This window comes from Musca domestica, unplaced genomic scaffold, assembly GCF_030504385.1.
Source record: "Musca domestica strain aabys unplaced genomic scaffold, Musca_domestica.polishedcontigs.V.1.1 1, whole genome shotgun sequence".
Classification (NCBI taxonomy): Eukaryota; Metazoa; Arthropoda; class Insecta; order Diptera; family Muscidae; genus Musca; species Musca domestica.
In genome coordinates, this window is record NW_026712114.1 from 33,445,792 (window position 1) to 33,464,871 (window position 19,080).

At 34.3% G+C, this 19,080-nt stretch overlaps 1 protein-coding gene and 1 long non-coding RNA gene across 3 annotated transcripts in view; both read right to left on the reverse strand.

Annotated features, from left to right (window-relative positions):
* LOC101897312 (disintegrin and metalloproteinase domain-containing protein adm-2) overlaps window positions 1-19,080 on the reverse strand; it is a 211,898-nt gene that overhangs the window by 56,781 nt on the left and 136,037 nt on the right. Inside the window, exon 1 of one of the 2 annotated variants that reach the window (XM_059121930.1) lies at window positions 16,935-17,364. The exons of the other annotated variant lie outside the window; for it this stretch is intronic. Coding sequence (XP_058977913.1) covers window positions 16,935-17,040 — 106 coding nt within the window. The 5' untranslated portion in view covers window positions 17,041-17,364. Of the gene's footprint in view, window positions 1-16,934; window positions 17,365-19,080 lie in introns of those variants that run through there. 2 annotated transcript variants of the gene reach the window in all.
* LOC131802213 (uncharacterized) lies at window positions 10,520-11,268 on the reverse strand. Its single transcript, XR_009342082.1, has 2 exons — window positions 11,015-11,268; window positions 10,520-10,923 (listed from the first exon to the last, which is right to left on the reverse strand). It is a non-coding gene; the product is annotated as an uncharacterized LOC131802213 (long non-coding RNA).

The following is a 19,080-nucleotide window of genomic DNA, read 5'->3' on the forward strand; positions in this document are numbered from 1 at the left end:
AATAATAATAATAATAATAATAATAATAATAATAATAATAATAATAATAATAATAATAATAATAATAATAATAATAATAATAATAATAATAATAATAATAATATAATAATAATAATAATAATAATAATAATAATAATAATAATAATAATAATAATAATAATAATAATAATAATAATAATAATAATAATAATAATAATAATAATAATAATAATAATAATAATAATAATAATAATAATAATAATAATAATAATAATAATAATAATAATAATAATAATAATAATAATAATAATAATAATAATAATAATAATAATAATAATAATAATAAATAAACTGTAAGTTCGGCCGGACCAATCTTTGAAACACCTCTACCATTTGCAACGAATTTAGCAATTTAAAAAAAATAAAATCCGTTAAAAAATCTGTTTAAATTTTTGAAAATACCGAATGTAGCCGTTATATTAGGGTCTGTACGACGACGTGGACCTGCATAGGCAACTTTTGTCAAATTTGTGAATAATGTAGCTAAAATCATCAAAATAGCGAATATAGGCAGGTGCCGTTATATGGGGGCTATACGAAGACGTGGACCTGCTGAGACAATCTCCTGTCAGGCTGTAGCATCCATACGAGCATCAAAGACCAAATTGGAAACAATTCCGGTGAATAATGTCGCTAAAATCATCAAAGTGCCGAAAAAAGGGAGGTACCATTATATGGGGGCTACGCCAAAACGTGGACCTACATGACCCATTTTTAATACCAAAAGTCCTGCAGACATAATACTCATTTGAGTAAAATTTAATCAATTTACTTAATTTCGTTCTGGAAGCTAAAGTGATTTCCACAGACGGGCAGACGGACGGACATCGCTAAATTGACATAGAATTTTGTGCTGATCAGGAAAATATATATATATATATGTATATATATATATATATATATATATATATATATATATATATATATACTAGCTGAACCCGGTGCGCTTCGCTACCCCTTTTGATTTTATATGCATTCAAAATTTTATTTACGAATATATGTTGGATACAAAAAAAAAAACAAATTTAAAAATTAAAAAAAAAATATTGCACTACTTTAATGCGTAAATAAACAAAACCATTAGAAAAGCAGTAACATGACATACATACACGAAGGGTTTGTCCTTTGGAATTATTTATTTCATAGCAAATACCAAGCGTGCAGTAAACTTCAATCTTTTGAAGTTGAGTGGCATTTCTATTGCAATTAGTGAATTCGAGATAGCAACATACTTCGCCGTAATAAATCAATTGTAGTGTTGTTTTTTAGTGTTAGCCTAAGGCGTTGTGGGTCAATGGTTCTTATTAAAATCATATCCCAATCTGATCCGATTTAAATATAATTTAAAAAAATACTTTTACACCAAACTCCGCCACACCTTTCATATTTCATTGAAATTGGTGTGTCAAATATGTGAAATCGGCCGATAATATATATATGGGAGCTATATCCAAATCTTAACTAATTTCCAATTAATTTGTCACTTTTATTATTGTAACCAAATTCCGCCACACATTCTGAATTTCATTGGAATCGGTCATATATATCATGTTTGGTGCATAACATATATGAAATCGGCCGAAATATATATGTTAGCTTTATCCAAACCTCAACTGATTTCAATATAATTTGGCAATTTTTTCTGGTGCCAGATTTTGTCTCTCTCGATTTGGGTGCATCAAATATGTGAAATCGGCTGAGTATATATATGGGAGCTATAATCAAATCTGAGCGTATTTGCATATAATTTGTCAAATTTATTTTTGTACCAAATTGTACCAAAATTGGAATCGGAAATACGTATCGTGTTTTGTGCATCAAATATGTGAAATCGGCGGAAAATATGTATGGGAGCTATATCCAAATCTTTACCGATTTTAATATAAATTGACTAATTTATTTTCTAATCAAAATCCCATTACATATTCCAAATTTCTTTGGAATCGAACATACATATCGTGTATGGTGCATAAAATACATGAATCGGTCGAAAATATATATGAGAGCTATATCCAAATCTGAACCGATTTTAATATAATTTGACAAAAGTATATTTGTTTTAATTTCCGCTACACATTGCAAATTTCATTGAAATTAGAGATACATAGCGTGTTTGGTGCATCAAATACATGAAATCGGTCGAAAATATATATGAGAGCTATATCCAAATCTGAACCGATTTCAATTTAATTTGACAAATTCATTTTGGTTCCCAATTCCGTTACTTATTTTAAATTTCATTACAATTGGAAATACATATCGTGTTTGGTCCACCAAATACATGAAATCGGCCGAAAATGTATATGGGAGCTATATCCAAATCTGAACCGATTTCAATATAATTTGGGAAATCAATTTTTTAGATAAAATCAATTACACGTTTCAAATTTCATTGAAATTGGGGATATATAGCGTGTTTGGTGCATCAAATGCTTGAAATCGGCCGAAAACATATATGGGAGCTATATCCAAATCTGAACCGATTTCAATATAAGTTGACAAATTTATTTTCGGATTAAATCCCGTCACACATTCCAAATTTCATTGGAATCGAACATTCATATTGTGTTTGAGGCATCAAATGAACGAAATCGGTCGAAAATATATATGGGAGCTATATCCAAATCTGAACCGATTACAATATAATTTGGCAAACTTATTTTTGTTCCAAATTCCGTTACGTATTCCAAATTTGGAGACTGTATCTTCAACCAATCAATAGATATGTGCATATAAAATCTAAATTTTTTGGAGGTACCTCCGATTCTGATGCTATATCTCCAGTTCCAAGTGGAAATTCAAAAATGTATATAGCCTATGTTACTTTCAGGCGATGTTGCAATATATATGGAAATTTTCAGGGAAATCTATTCAGCGGTTTTCGAGTCCATAAATTACAAACAAACAAACAAACAAACAAACATACAAACATTTTCCTCTTTTATAGATATAGATATGTATATATATATATATATATATATATATATATATATATATATATATATATATATATATATATATATGTATATATATTTATATATATATATATATATATATATATATATATATATATATATATATATATATTTATACCTTGTGGGGTCTACAATGTATAAAAAATCGAGTTGTTACAAACGGAATGACAAACATAATATACCCTGCATACTATGGTGGAGGGTATAAAAATAATAACAATTTTGTAATAAATACAATTTATGTTTTGTTCTGTGAAACTATTTATCACATCTTTAAAAACTAAATTAATGCCACTTCGTCACACTGTGCCTCCACCATATCTATGGCATAGTTAATTTAATTATATGTATAATGCTACCTCATGAAGTACCCAAGAATAGACGACACACACCGACAGACACCAGCCGGCGAATGCTAGACGACAGCCACAGATAGCTATCTATAAATCTGTATAGGCAATTGGAAATGGAAATAAAGGTGAATCGCCTGCCTCAATTGGAAATCTTGTTAAGGGAAAAGAATGACGAAGCAAAAGAACCGGCAATCGAATACGTCATAGCCTGTGAAAAGTAGGTGGTGGCGTAGCAGCAAATTGCTTGGCTAATTCAAATTGTGTTTGTTTTTTTCGTTAGTTTGTTGTTGCATTTTCATTTTTTTGTTTTCTTTAAATTGATTGAATGGGCCAGATACTATTGCATCGAAAAGTACAAAAACAAAAAAAAACCTAGACGCCGTTCAGACGTTTTTGTAGGGGGAAATAAGCCAATACATTTGATGAAGTATCATTAGTTCTTTCTTTTAAGTAGCCGATTTGTTAATCGAAAAGATAAACTTTAAATTTTGGTTAATTCGTAAATTAATGGTTTTTATTGAGTATTATGGCTGTGTTAAAGAAGGGGATTGGGAGATTGAGGTTTGGGGTGTGTCTGTAACAGATAAACTACTAATTTTTTTCCTGAAGAGTAATTTATTGTTAAATTTAAATGTGAATACCAAAAGCTTTACAGATTACTATACAGGGTGGTCAGCTTCTGAAGAAAGTAAGTAAGACTTTTTTTGCCCATATTAATACAGGGTGAGATAAAAAAACTGCATCAAAGTCAAACGCCATAATTTTTACATTTTTCTTTAAATTTTATTGAATGAAAGTAAAAATATGGGAAATAGCATGAAATTTTAGAATAAGTTTAGATTTGTTCGAATTCGTCATCTTTGGCACGAATTATGGCCATCAACCATCACACGCTGCCAAAATGTTGCTCTGCGGCTTTTTGGCCCATTCCCGGCGAATCGCTTGCTTGGGGTAATCGACACTTTGGTATTTTTCAGTGCCAACCTTGCTTTCTAAAATACTCCAGACACAATAGTCCAACGGATTGGTATCCGGAGATTTTGCTGGCCATTGTGCGCTGGAAATGAAGCGAGGAACCTCATTTTGTAAACATTCTTGGGTAGCGCGTGCTGAGTCCTGTTGGAATGTCTAAGGTTTGCAGCCAAAATGTTTGCGGGCTCAAGGCTTTAATACACCTTCGCGATAATATTCGGCATTTATTCTGATGCCACGGTCGTTTAATAGGAGCGGAGAACGACCATCGAGTGTTATGGAGCCCACACCATCACCATGGCCGGCGCTTGAGTTCTGGTGGCCAACCGACGGTGCACATTTTCAGCTGACCTCTTTGGTAAGTAAACACGATCATTTTGTTTGTTTACAAAATGCTGAACAACGAATGCTTTCTCATCGGAGAAAACCAAATTCGACAGTTCACCACTTTCGGCCAACTCTTTAGCTCTTTTGAGTCTATTTTCTTTCTGTTGCGGTGTAAGTTCTTGCACTTTTGGAATTTCAATGGCTTTACCCCGAGCTCATTTTTTCAATATTTGCCGAATGGAATATTGCCATATGTTCAACTCACGAACCATTTTTCGGCCACTGCGGGTTTGACCAAGTCGCTTCTTTACTTTTCGAACCATTTCTGCTGATGTTGCTGTTTTCTTCCGTCCACTTCCTTGACATCGGGCTATGCTACCAGTATCACGGTAACGAGCGATGGTACGAGACACAAAAGATTTATTCACATTTAAATGCTGGAGTGCTCTAACGATAGCCACTTGTCGTTTTCCAGGTAAATATAAAGAAATTACAATATCACGCTTGATTTCCATCACGAATAACTTTTTTTCTGGAAAATTCTCAACAAAACGTTGTACGCTTGTAAACAATATAATGAGCTGTTACTGGAATAATTTTAACAGCTGACGGACGAATGGCTTTGAAATGACAACAGTCTGAAGTTGGTTGCAGTTTTTTCATCTCGCCCTATACACAGGATGGTCAGCTTCTGAAGAATGTTAGTAAGACTTTTTTGTCCATAGTAATATGACCTCTCCTCTATTTTTCCGAATTTTCCCTCAGCCACTAGATCATTTTTTAATGGCTATTTTATTTCGATTTTCAATAACGAAAACTCATTTCCGATTCAATCAACATCGACAGGCCAGTCAAAAACCTCAAATGGTCACGGTGATTAGGCTCCCTCCCCATCTAATTGTCGGTCACCAGAGTAATAAAACATTATTTATTTTTTATGATTTTTTGCTTTTAACATTCTCCTCGTCGTTCTCGTCGTCGCGGTCAATTACAATTTTAATGATGTTTTTCACATTAAGTTGTTTTTTGTGAAGATTTCAATTCCTTGGGGTCAAATTTTGTACTTCGATCTGGTATACAACAACGAATACTATTTGCGGGGATACTTTATCGGGTGTCATAAGTTTCGACAAGAAAAAAATGAATAAAAAATCATTTTTATTACTTTTTTCCATCGTTTCAGAACATAAGGCAGATTGTGCCCTCCCTCCCCAATCCATGCACACTTGGTACACTCGCTCTATTTTTTTTTTTCGTTTTTTTTTCAGATATTGAATTTGGAAAACAAACACACATCTGTTGTTGCTGTTTTCATTATTCGTTTCTTCTGTTTTTCATATATTTTTTTTTTCATTGTACAATGACTTCAAACCAAAATGACATTTCTTCTATTACATGTTCTCTCTTTTTGTCACATTACAGGCCAGAGGAAAGACTGCCAGGGCATGGAATATGTGTCTGGTAGGACTGTGACATTTTTTTTGTGAAATTGTATCGTAAAAACAGAAACAAATTTAATTGCCTTCAACTTGTTTGAATTTCTATAAAGTTCAGCAGAGTCTATTTGTGTGGTTGCTTCTCCTGCCACATTTCGATTAGTTATGCCTCAATAAATCCAATTTTGAGGTTGTTCCTACCACATCAGTCAGCCAGTGACTCAGTTCATTTTTTAAGAACGCATAGAGTAGGGACTATAATTGGTTTGGTAATAAAACTTAATTGAAGTTTTAATTGAATTATTTACAGATGCCCAGAAGAGAAGGTGGCAACAACAATTAGAGCATTATGTGATTCAAATCAGAAATAATTTTTATTTCGAAATATTTATATTTATTTCGAAATAAATAATAAATTCAATAATAAAAATTTTGTATTTCTTCTATGAGCAAATATAAGATCAGGGAGTTATTAAGGAAAGAACTGTGAAATTAAAAAAATATATTTTTCAAATCAAATTTCCATAGAACAATGATTGAGCCCCATGGTGGAAAAAGTCAGAGCTTTAAGGCAAAATTTTCTCAAATAAAAAATATCAACCCATTTTGAGTTCAGTTTTTTTTTTTGTAAAAATTACAACTCAGATTGCAGGTGTTTTTTTTTTTGTAAAAAAATATGCAACTTTTCTGTGGCTGAAATTATTTAGAGAAAAAGTATTAACGCAGCACTGACGTGATTTTTTTCTGTAGAGAGCAAATAAAGTAGTATCAGTCGGTTTTGCCGACAGATATAGACCCCCAGTCTTGAGTTATGATTATTCAAACTGTTGACCCTTTCTGGGGAGGTTCCGAGGCAGTTGGCCAATATTGACCAATTCGTATCTGACCCAAGACAGATATAAATATAACAACGTGCCAGGTTTGGACGATACCGACTACCTCCTATACTTTATATGAGATATGTGCAAATTTTTGGAAAATGTGGCAAATGTGTGGAAAATGTGTGAGGTAACAGATATAGCGGAGCGAAGTATTCCATTTTCATACTTCATACATTCATATCTAATTTTATGCGAAATCATAAATTTCGATAAATTTAATATTCATATCAGATTTCTGATTAAGAGTAATATTTAGATATGGCAAGTTGTAAAAAATAGCTGACTTGTTTCACAAGTTATGACAGCTAAAAATATTGAAAATTGTAAAACTTTGTGGGTGAGGTTCCAGAAGGGGTTGGCAGATATATATCATCTTCACAACAGATCCTACCTTAGCAATAATATTTGGATGTGTGAAATTTGAAGAGAGTTGGATGCTTATTTCCATTTCTTTGAGCGTTTTGTTTTTAAAAAATCTTGAACCCTATATGGGGCAGGTACCAGAAGAAATGGTCCGATCTGTACCATCTTTATAGAGATCTTGTGTTAATGGAAATATTGCGATGTACCAAGTCTGAATGGAATCGGATGTTAATTTCATGGGTATTCAAAATGTTGACCCTTTGTGGGAGAGGTACCAAAAGGAGTGGATCGATATATCCCATTTTCACACCAGACAGAACCAGATTCAAAACTTCGATCCTTTGTGGGGGAGGTACCAGTAGGAATGTTCCGATCTCTACCATCTTTATAACAGATCTTGTGTTTATGGAAATATTGAAATGTACCAAGTCTGATTGGAATCGGAATTTCGTGTTTTATGAGTTTCATGGATGTTCAAAATTTTGACTCCTTGTGGGGGACATACCATAAGAAGTAGACCGATATATTCCATCTTCACACCAGATCTTGGATTAATACAAATATTGTTATGTGTGTAATTTGAAGACAATCGGAATCTTACATCACATTTTATAAGAGTTATAATTATTCAAAATTTGGACCCTTTGTGGGGAGGTACTTGATGAAGTGCACCGATATTGTCCATTTTCGCACCTGATCTAGCACCGATGCAACTATTACGATTCGCAAAGTTAGGCAAAATCTTTGAAAATATTGACATTTTGTTTGGGAGGTACCAGAAAGAATGGACCGATATTGTCCATCTTCGAACTCGATCTAAGTTTGGCAATAATATTACGCTGTACCAAGTTTAGATCAAATGTGATTCTCCCTTCGAGAGTTATCGTGCGCACCAACCAAACAGACAGACGGAAGTACGGACATCGCTAGATCGACTCCAAATGTCCTGAAACGGATTTGGTCCAAAGAGACCTAGGGTCTAAACCCGTTATTTAGATGAGGCACGTTTTGGCCGTATCAAATGATACATACCCTCTCTAGCCATATGGCTAAGAGTAAAAAATCACAGCTCAGCTCAGAGGTGATGTTTTTTTTTTACATAAAATTTGCAATTCATCTGTGAATCGGATCTAAGTTCTGCGGTGAATTATTTCAAAAGAAAAAGAAAGGTGCACTTGAGGTATAAGTACTGGAATGTGTGCAGTTTAGAATGGATCGAGTGATGCTTATTCCGCATTTTATGAGTGTTTGGTTATTAAAAATTTTGACCCGTTGTGGGGAAGTACCAGAAGTAGTGGTCCCTTCTATACCAGTCTTCTGGTGTTAGAAATATCCAAAAGTGCGAAATTTTTAGATCCCACAAAGTATATATATATTCCTGATCAGCATAACATTTTATGTCGGTTTAGCGATGTCCGTCTGTGGAAATAAATCTAGCTTCCGAACGAATTGAAGCAGGTTGATAACATTTCACTCAGATGTGTGTTTGTAAAGTAATTTGTGTTTGCAGGATTTTTGGTATTGATAATGGGATATATAGGTCCACGATTTGGTATAGCCCCTATATAACGGTAACTCCCTATATCGATATATCGAATAAATTAGCGATTTTATTCATCGGAATTGTTTCAAATTTCGAATTTAAAGTTCGTTATGGGTACTACAGTCTGTGACAGAAAATTGTCTATGCTGGTCCGGATGATTTTAGTAATATTACTCACCGAAATTGTTTCAAATTTCGTATTTGAAGTTATTAATGGGTATTACAGCCTGTGACGAAAAACTGCCTATGCAGGTCCACGTCTTCGTATATACACCAGTATAACTACCTATATTCGATATTTTAATGATTTTTAACAGCATTTTTTATTTTTTTTTTAATTTCCAAATTCCTTTCAAATGGTGGAGTGTATTCAAAGTATTCGGTATTTTGATGATTTTAGTAATATTATTCGTCGGAATTGTTTCAAATTTCGTATTTGAAGTTACTAATGGGTATTACAGCCTGTGACGTACAACTGCCTATACAGGTCCACGTCTTCGTATATACACCAGTAGTATAACTCCATATATTCGGTATTTTCATGATTTTTAACAGCATTTTTCATTTTTTTTTAATTTCCAAATTCCTTCCAAAAGTTGGAGGGTATTCAAAGTTCGAACATACTGTTTTTTTACTTGCTTTCTTTGTCATCTTCTTCTATGTCTCATTATCTTAACATGGCTTTCTCTAGTTCTCTTTTGCCACATTCCTTTACATCACACATTTCTTGATTACGCATCTCTTTATGTTGTTATTTACACAATATGGCGACATAAATGTTCGCTTAATGGCGATAAAATGAAGAAGAGCCTTCTCACCGCAGATCTGGCGACAAAAGGAGTGAGTGAGCTCGATGCGACAAGGAGTGCATTCACAATTAATAACGATTATGACACTGGAGCGTGTCGTCTATACTTCAATCCACAGTTACTGGCAGCAGCCGTAGTGTATTGTTGTACGTCTGTCAGTCTCCGTGTCTGTCCGACTGTCTGTCACATACAACTGACAGGAGTGACAAATATGTTGATGTTGGAAAAAGAGGTGGTGTTGCTTTTTTCCTTTTTCTTCTTTCAGTGTCAGTGCATCAGCTTCGAGATAATAATCTTTTGTTTGCAATGATGTTCCAAGCAGAGAATGACTGGTTGGCTCGCTCACTGGCTGGCTGAATAACTGACAGGCAACATGCAAGCTATGGTTATGCTTTGCAAAATGCAATAATACCCGCCAAAGATGTATTGTTGTTGCAGTTGGTGTTGTATTATTTTTATTATTGGAACGTGTTCAACAAAGCAATACAACATCTTACAACAATTGAGAGCTATTTGAATGGTGAGTGGCACAAAGAGAGGTGCTGGATAGGGAAAATGCGAAGTGCTTACAATGCCATTAAGGACTTGCAAACAAAAGCTGCAGGCATTCGAGCTATGCAAGCAAAATAACAAACATAGATGTAATAAAGAAAATCCTGAGGACAAAGAAGAAGACAATAAATATCTCATATAAAACAGGCTGCGCATATCTTCCAGATGAAGACTCCAGGTTCAGGTTGGAGTGGTGGAGGGTGTGCCCATGTGTCATTCGTGTTAATAAATCTATTTATTACATATTAATGTCAGATCCAAAGGTGAAATGTTTTAAACAAATTCACGCTATACTAAATATTTATATTTACGGGTGATATGTCCTATGTGGGAAGTAGAGCCGTTACGGTTTAATAAAAAAAAACGGAGAATGCGAATAAACAAAGAACAAAAAAAAAAAAAAAACAACATCAACAAATATATGAAACAGATGTGGGCCTCTGCTTCGACTGCGAAGATGCCAGAATACAAAACATATTTTTTGCCATCTTTTTTCTCTCGTTTTTTCAAACAAACCAGCAAAAATTAAATGGAAACCCAGGGAAAGATAGCACTCCTGCCCAGCCAAGTTGCAGCAGTAGCATCTTCTCCTGCGGCCATACTAAGGCTAATGATCATTATCTTGTTGCATCTTCTTCTGGCGATCATCACTACCCGTATGCTGGTTTGTTGTCTAAAAATAACAGCTTGTTAATTTTATTAAAACAGACATGTCTGCCCTAAAATACAAACATTTGCATTTATTTTCCCCCTTCCGTACTTACCTCTATGTCCGTATTATTGATATTACCACCAGATACCGGCGGGCCAGGCAAGCAGGCAGGCCCTTTTTGCCTTTCATTTTGTTGATATTTAACAAGAATCATACATTAGCCCTGCTTTGTCTTCTCTCCTTTTTAAATGATTTAAAGTGAACTGGCAAGTTCTAAATTTAGAAAATTAATTTCTGTCACATAGAATGTGGCACGAAGTCTGGCAGAGAATTCAAAACATTAATAAGTTTTTTGTTTTAATTATATATAAAAAGTAGTGACGATACGTCTGAGGCTAGAATCTTGAAATTATCCACGAGGGTCAGTTTTTGGAAGTTCGTCCAAAAGGTTATGATTGTATGGGGTGAATAGGATAAAGTTCAACTCGAACTTAGGTGGGATTTTTTTTTCTATGAAAAAAAAAAAAACAGTGAAGAAAGTCTTAAAGTATCGCTGGGCCGACTTTATGATACCCTACACCTCGTTGCATTTAGTAGAGCTTCACATAACAAATAAAAAGGACTAAATATACTGAAGTATTTGTATCTTTCAATTCGGGCTTGTATTATCCACTTGGTGCATAATTAGATTGAAATCGGATGAGAGTAAATCTGAACCGATCTCGATAAAATTTGGCATAGGTGCTTCTGAGCTTCACATATTTCCCCAAATACTGTTGTTACAGCGGGCATATTACGGCTGTGGAGGACAAAAATAACAAATTGGATGAATAATATATATACTGGAGCTATAGCTATGTCTGAACCGATTTCGATCAAATTTGGTAGTATCCATTACGAACTTCAAATACCAAATTTGAAAAAAATCTGCATCATAATGTCGCTAAAATCATCAAAATAGCGAATATCGGGAGGTACCGTTATATGAGGGCTATACGAAGACGTGGACCTGCACAGACAATTTTTTCTCTTTTATCGATTACGAACTTCAAATACCAAATTTGAAATATTTCCGGTGAATAACGTCGCTTAAATCGCCAAAATACCGAAAAAAGGAGGTACCATTATATGGGGGCTATACTAAAACCTGGACCTACATGGTCCATTTTCAATACCAAAAGTCCTGCAGATATAATATACATTTGAGTGAAATTTTATCAATCTACTTTATTTTGTTCGGAAGCTAGAGTGATTTCCACAGACGGACCGACGACATAGAATTTTAAGCTGATCAAGAATATATATACTTTGTGGGGTCTAAAATGTATATTTCGAGGTGTTACAAACGGAATGACCAACTAAGCAGGCCTGGGAACAGTTTTCCTTCTACAAAAAAAAAAAAAAGAAATCGGAATCTAATCAGATTGGTGGTCTAGTTTTTATACCCTACACCACAAAATGGTCAGGGTATTATGTCTTTGTGCATTTGTTTGTAACAGGCAAAAGGAAACGAGATAGACCCATAGTTCCTTTTGATGATCTGCATAGAATCACATTCCGAGTTGATTTATGCATGTCAGTCCGTCTGTCCGTCCGTCCGTCCATCCGTCTGTCCATGTATTCTTGTGAACAAAATGCAGGTCGCATTTATTATCCGATTGAGATGAAATTTTGCAAACAACATTTGTTTGGCCCAAGGACGAACCCTATTGAAATTAGAGATAATCGGTAAAAATTTAGATATAGCTTCCATATATATCTTCGTCCGATTTGCCTTTTATTGTGCACCAAACGTGTAATATCAGCCCGAATAGTATGGAATTTTGCACATACAACCAAATTAGGTCTGAAAATAAGTATGCCAAATTTGATCGAAATCAGTTCAGATATAGCTATAGCTCCCGTATATATTGTTCATCCGATTTGTTATTTTTGTCCTCCGCAGCCGTAATATGCACTCTGTAACAACAATATTTGGGGAAATATATCAAATGCAGCTCAGAAATACCTTTGCTAAATTTTATCGAGATCGGTTCAGATTTGGATATAGCTCCCATATATAACTTCGTCCGATTTACCATTTATTGTGCACCAAACATCTAATATTTGTTCAAATGGGATGGAATTTGGCACATACGACCGAATTTAGTCTAGAAGGTAGTATGCCAAATTTGGTGAAGATCGGTTCAGATATAGTTATAGCTCCCATATATATTGTTCATCCGATTTAATGTATTTGTTACTCACAGCCGTAATATGCACTCCGTAACAACGATAATCAGGGAAATATATCAAATACAGCTCAGAAATATCTTTGCCAAATTTTATCGAGATCGGTTCAGATTTGGATATAGTTCCCATATATATTTTTATCCGATTTCAAATTAATTGTGCACCAAATGGGCAATACAAGTCCGAATTTAAAAGATACAAATGCTTCGGCATATTTAGCCCTTTGAATTTTAAATTATAATTATAATCATAGCGTGTATGATTGAATTCTCCCATAAAAACTTTTAATTATTAAGTGGAGCTCAACTAAATTAGCAAGTGGTGTAGGGTATCATAAAATCGGCCCCGCCCGACTTTAGGACTTTCTTTACTGGTTATGCTATAGAACTGAGCTTTAATTTTTTTCGTTAAGGAAAAAAACATATACCCTCAAATCTAAGTTTTTATTTAGGAAAACAAACAAATCAACCTCAGAACTGATTACCGATTTGTCCATCTCTGCTATTTGTTCTATGGAATTTCCCAATGTGGTTAATGGCATATTTGTCTATATTGAAAAGAAAGTTCTGCATATATGATTATTTAAAAAAAGAAAAGAATTTTTTTGATTAATCAATACCGCTTGTCATAGATCTCAGCTTTTGTGGTTATCGGAAACCACAATGCAACACACTTTCTCATTAATTAATTGCATTTTACAATATTTTGAACAATGTCAACGAAGCGGTGGGTGGGGGTTATGTGGTGGTCGGTCGGTCGCTGTAGCATGTAATGTTAACCTCAATTGTTTAATGGTGTTTACATTTACACTGTCTATTGTTGTTGATTTTCCCTTGGCACTCCATAACCCCTCTCTCTCTCTCTTTCCCCATTGTCATGCTAGGCTCCAAACGATGGCTTCTTATTTGTAGTTGTTTTTTTGTCGTGTTTGCTTCGTTTATTGACTTATTCTTGTTCCTTAAATATTTACATACCTACAAACATACATAGGTACACATGGATGTTTGTATGTTTAATACCCACATACCTATATGCTGGTAGATATGTATGGATTTTGTAAATTGTGCCGCTGCTGTTGGTAAATAAGAAAAATATTCGAAAATTTCACTTTTACTTTTCGTTTATATTTCTTTTGCAATTTCTTTTTATTTTGTGTTTTTACAATACAATTGTTATTGATTTTTTGCTGTTTTTGGGGCCGTTTGGCATACAAATTTTTGTCGTAAGAACAACCTCAATTCGATGGCGTTGATGGCATTTTCCTCTGTTTGTTTGCATGCTGTTGTCAATTACGGAGGCATACAAAAGCGACGACGACGAGGAACACATTAAACGATGTTTTGACTAATTCAAGTGAATGAATGAATAAATAAATATTTAAAGTAGGACAATATTGCGGAAATCGAATTCGCTGTGATTTGTTGGCCAGATGTATGTATATGTATGAGTGTTACACACATAAACATATATGGGTTTTATTGTAGGCTTGTTTGATTGAGTGACGAAAATTGAAGTTATTTAAAATTTAATAGGGCTCTATACCAACAATACAGATGAACAGTGGTGCCTTAACAATTTCAATTGATAGAAAATACATACTTTGAAAAATCCTTTATATTGGAAACATACGCTAGGACATCGAAACATACCTGAAAAGAAGAAAGAGAATTTAAAACAATTATACAATGAAACAAAAATATAATATTATAAAATAATATAAAAATTATGGATCTGATTTTTTAAAAATATTTTCTGGGCCATAAGCTTGGATTTTTTAAAAAAAATTAACTATAAGGCCGATTATACTAAAATATTAAAAAAAAAGTTTTTAAGAGCAAGAGTCCTGATTTTCTTAAATTTATTTTGGATTTTTTTTAATAATTAGCTAGTTATTATCTTGAATGTATTACTTTTTTTGATTTTCCTATTTTTTTAAATTTTTTATAGAGTTGCAATCATAAATTATAACAGTTTGGCTCCAAACATTTGGGCTACAATCGTCTACATAAAAGATCTAACATTCACCTGAGAGCGCCTATCGGCAGTTATGGCCAAACAAATAAAAGTTTCAATAATCCAAAATTTTGTCTACAAAATTCTATTCCATAGACCTTTCCAAAATTTTGCATATTGCCTTAGCGGTTTAAATCAGTTAAAATTGGTAAGTATGTTGTTATGATATCGTAACAACAGAGGTATTTTCACAGGGTTTCCATATTTTGACTCTTTCTTTTCTTTTTTTTTTTAAATTTTATTGAATGAAAGCAAAAAATGTCGGAAATGGCATTAAATTTTAGAATACGTTTAGATTTGTTTGAATTAGGCATGAATTATGGCCTTCAAACGGCCAATGAAACCGTCACACGCGGCCCGAATGTGACTTTGCGGTATTTTACCCCATTCCCGGCGAAGCGCTTGCTTGAGGTGATCGACACTTTGGTATTTTTTAGTGCCAACCTTGTTTCCAAAATACTCCAGACACAATAGTCCAACGGATTGGTATCCGGAGATTTTGGTGGCGATTGTGCGCTGAAATGAAGCGAGGAACCTCATTTGTAACCATTCTTTGTGGCGCGTGCTGAGTCCTGTTGTGATGTCCAAGGTCTGCGTCTAAAATGTTTGCGTGCCCAAGGCTTTAATACACCCTCCAGAATATTTACGCGATAATATTCGGCATTTATTCTGATGCCACGGTCGATAAATACGAGTGGAGAGCGACCATCGGCTGTTTCGGCGGCCCACACCATCATATGGCCGGCGCTTGAGTTCTGGTGGCCAACCGCAGGTGCACATTTTCAGCTGACCTCTATGAATGATCTAAGACTTTGTCTTATTGGGCTTTTAGGTCTGGGTTTTATTTAGTGAAAATAAAAACTATTTATTTCATATTTCATCCGACGTTTCTTTGGGATTTTTCCAACTTCTTCAGGGATATTTTTATTAAATCTTTGGCAAGTAAACATGATCATCTGCTGGACAACGAATGTTTTCTCATCGGACAAAACCAAATTCGGCAATTTACCACTTTTGGCCAAGCGAAGTAACTCTTTATCTCTTTTGAGTCTACTTTATTTCTGTTGCGGTGTAAGTTCTTACATTTTTTGGAATTTCAATGGCTTTACCTCGAGCTCATTTTTCAATATTTGCAGAATGGAATTTTGCGATATGTTAAGCTCGCGAGCCTATTTGCGGCCACTGTGACGCGACTTTCGATCAAGCCGCTTCTTTACTTTTCGAACTATTTCTGCTGATTTTGCTGTTTTCTTCCGTCCACTTACTTGACGTCGGCCTACGCTACCAGTATTACGGTAACGAGAGATGGTACGAGACTCAAAAGATTTATTCATGCTGGAGTGCTCTAACGATAGCCACTTGTGGTTTTCCAGCCAAATATAAAGAAATCGTACCATTACGCTTGAATTCCATCACGAAGAACTTCTTTTTTTCTGGAAAGTTCTCACCAAAATGCTTTTGTACGCTTGTAAACAATGTAATGAGCCGTCACTGGAATAATTTTAACGGCTGTCGGACTAGTGGCTTAGAAATGATAACAGTCTGAAGTTGGCTGCAGTTTTTTCATCTCACCCTGTATATACTTTTTGGGGTCTAAAATGTATATTTCGAGGTGTTACAAACGGAATTACAAACTTAATATACCCTCCATACTATGGTGGAGGGTATAAAAATGTAAGTCATAAGAGTGCAATAGTAAATTTTTTAACGAAAAACATTTGTTGAACGTCCATATTTTTTTTTGGAGACATATAACTGACCACGAATGTTCCCCATCAATCACTTACCATATTTAATATCATTATCCTTTACTACCGCAAATGTATATCCCACAGGTATTTCAAGGAGAACAGCAGCAATCACAAGACACACTAAATTGATTTTATAAATCATTTTGTAATTTCATTTAAATAAATCACATTTATTAAGTTTTCTACTTTTTATTTTATTTTTCAATATTTTGATATATCACTTTCTTCGCAAAATTTTCACAACATCTTCAAAACACTTATAACATTTGTGCCCGCTGCTATCGCTTACAAGGAAAATACACAATTTTCAATATTTCTCTCTTCAATATTTTTCTTTCTTTTTTTTGTTAAAAATTTCGTTCGTCCTTTTAACTACCGGCACTTGGACACAGCAAACAACATGTTGTCCGTTCTGCAAACGACTGAACTGAACACAACAATGAGGAGGATGATTGTGTTTAGTGTTCTCTAAACTCTCAGCATACACACTCTCAAGTACCCTCTTCCCGCACTCTCAACATGCTCTCGAGTATGTTGCAGTTTTATTTGAACAGGAGAATGAAATGATAAACAATTGTGTGGTAGTAGTTGGTGTTGTTGTTGGTGTTGCTAGTTCGGCACATTCAAATGAATGCCAGGATACAATGGTTTTTGCACAGGATAATTGCCGATAGTAGTACATATACACCTGAAAGGATTTCTTGTTTAACTTTTGTGTTGTTGTAAGAATTAACTGTTGTTGGGTTTTTCCTTTTATTGTACCTTGTTGTTGTTGTTTGCCATTAATAATGACTCAGTGGAGAGTCCTGTATTAGTTGCAGTTTGAGTGAAGTGACCTTGAAGCCCATAACTGTGTCAATTATTCAATGAACAAAGAAGAAGAAAAAAATAACAATTCACGGTAAATGCTATCCTTCCGACCCGCCCAAAAATCAGGCCAAGGCAGGTGTAAAGGTTTTTCCACACACAGCACTTGCAACACTTCAAACAATGCCTTGGAAAATTGTTTTCCGGAAATTCCGGTTTTTTTCGACCGGAGGGAAGAAAAGGAAAAACACAACAAGTGTTACAACAAGTGTCTCTTCCCTTAAAAGTTTTAAGCCCATCCAATAATAGCACGTGCTGGGCCATTGTTGCTGTTGCTGTTGTAAGTGGCAGAAGAAGAAGAAGACACAGCATAATCATTGTTATTGTCAATGTTGCACAAGGACATATTCAGGTATTTGAAGATTTATTTGAGGTCTTTGTGCATTGAGTCCTTACGCGCACACACCGATGCACAGTATGTCTTAAAGATTTTGCTTGTGTGTGTGTGTGTGTGAAGAGCAATTCTACTGCTCTCCTTAAGCCATTTGTTAATGCGTGAAATTTCACACTGCTTGGCCACCATCAATCCCTCTTCAAATCGCTGGTCAGGCAATTTTTTTATGAAGTGCCAGAAAAGTTAAAGATTTTCACACAACGATTTATGACTATTGTTTTGTTGCCGAGGATTGCTCAAGGGATTATTAGAGATTCTTTTGCAGGATGGCACAATGTAATATTAAAGATAAACATTCCGGCGTTTAAATAAATAAATAAAATATTTGAAAAAAAAAAAAAAAACATTTTTAATAGAGAATGCTCTTCTCCTTGCGCTGAAGGAACTGAACAAAGGTGCATTTTTAGTACTAAAAAGGCCTAAGAACACGGCACAATAGAAAATTATGTGTTTAAGTTTGTTCTGCAAATTAAACATGTGTTCATTCTCAATCAAGTCAAAATCTCCTTTAGTACTTCATTTTTTGGAAAAAGTTCAAAGGAAGAAATATTTTATTCCTCTGATTGTATTGTAGTATTGTGTTGTACCATACTAAAATTTTTCTTTTCCTTTTTTCGAATCCGTTGCAAATATTCTTATGACTTCACACTTTTTGATTCTTAACTTTCTGAAGTCCTATACAAGGACTAGCTGACCACATACAAAGGGATAACAATATTTTCAGATTTATTTTGCAACATTTAAAATAGAGCCTTGACAATTTATAGTGAACTTTGGATTACTTCGAGAATCATTGGTTTAAAAAATTGGGCATGCCGGTCCACTTTTTGGTATATTCCAAAGATGAGGGTAGATCCTGATTTGAGCCATTTTTATTACATTTTTGCAACCATCTCCAGTCTGCTGTCATTTCTCCGAAAA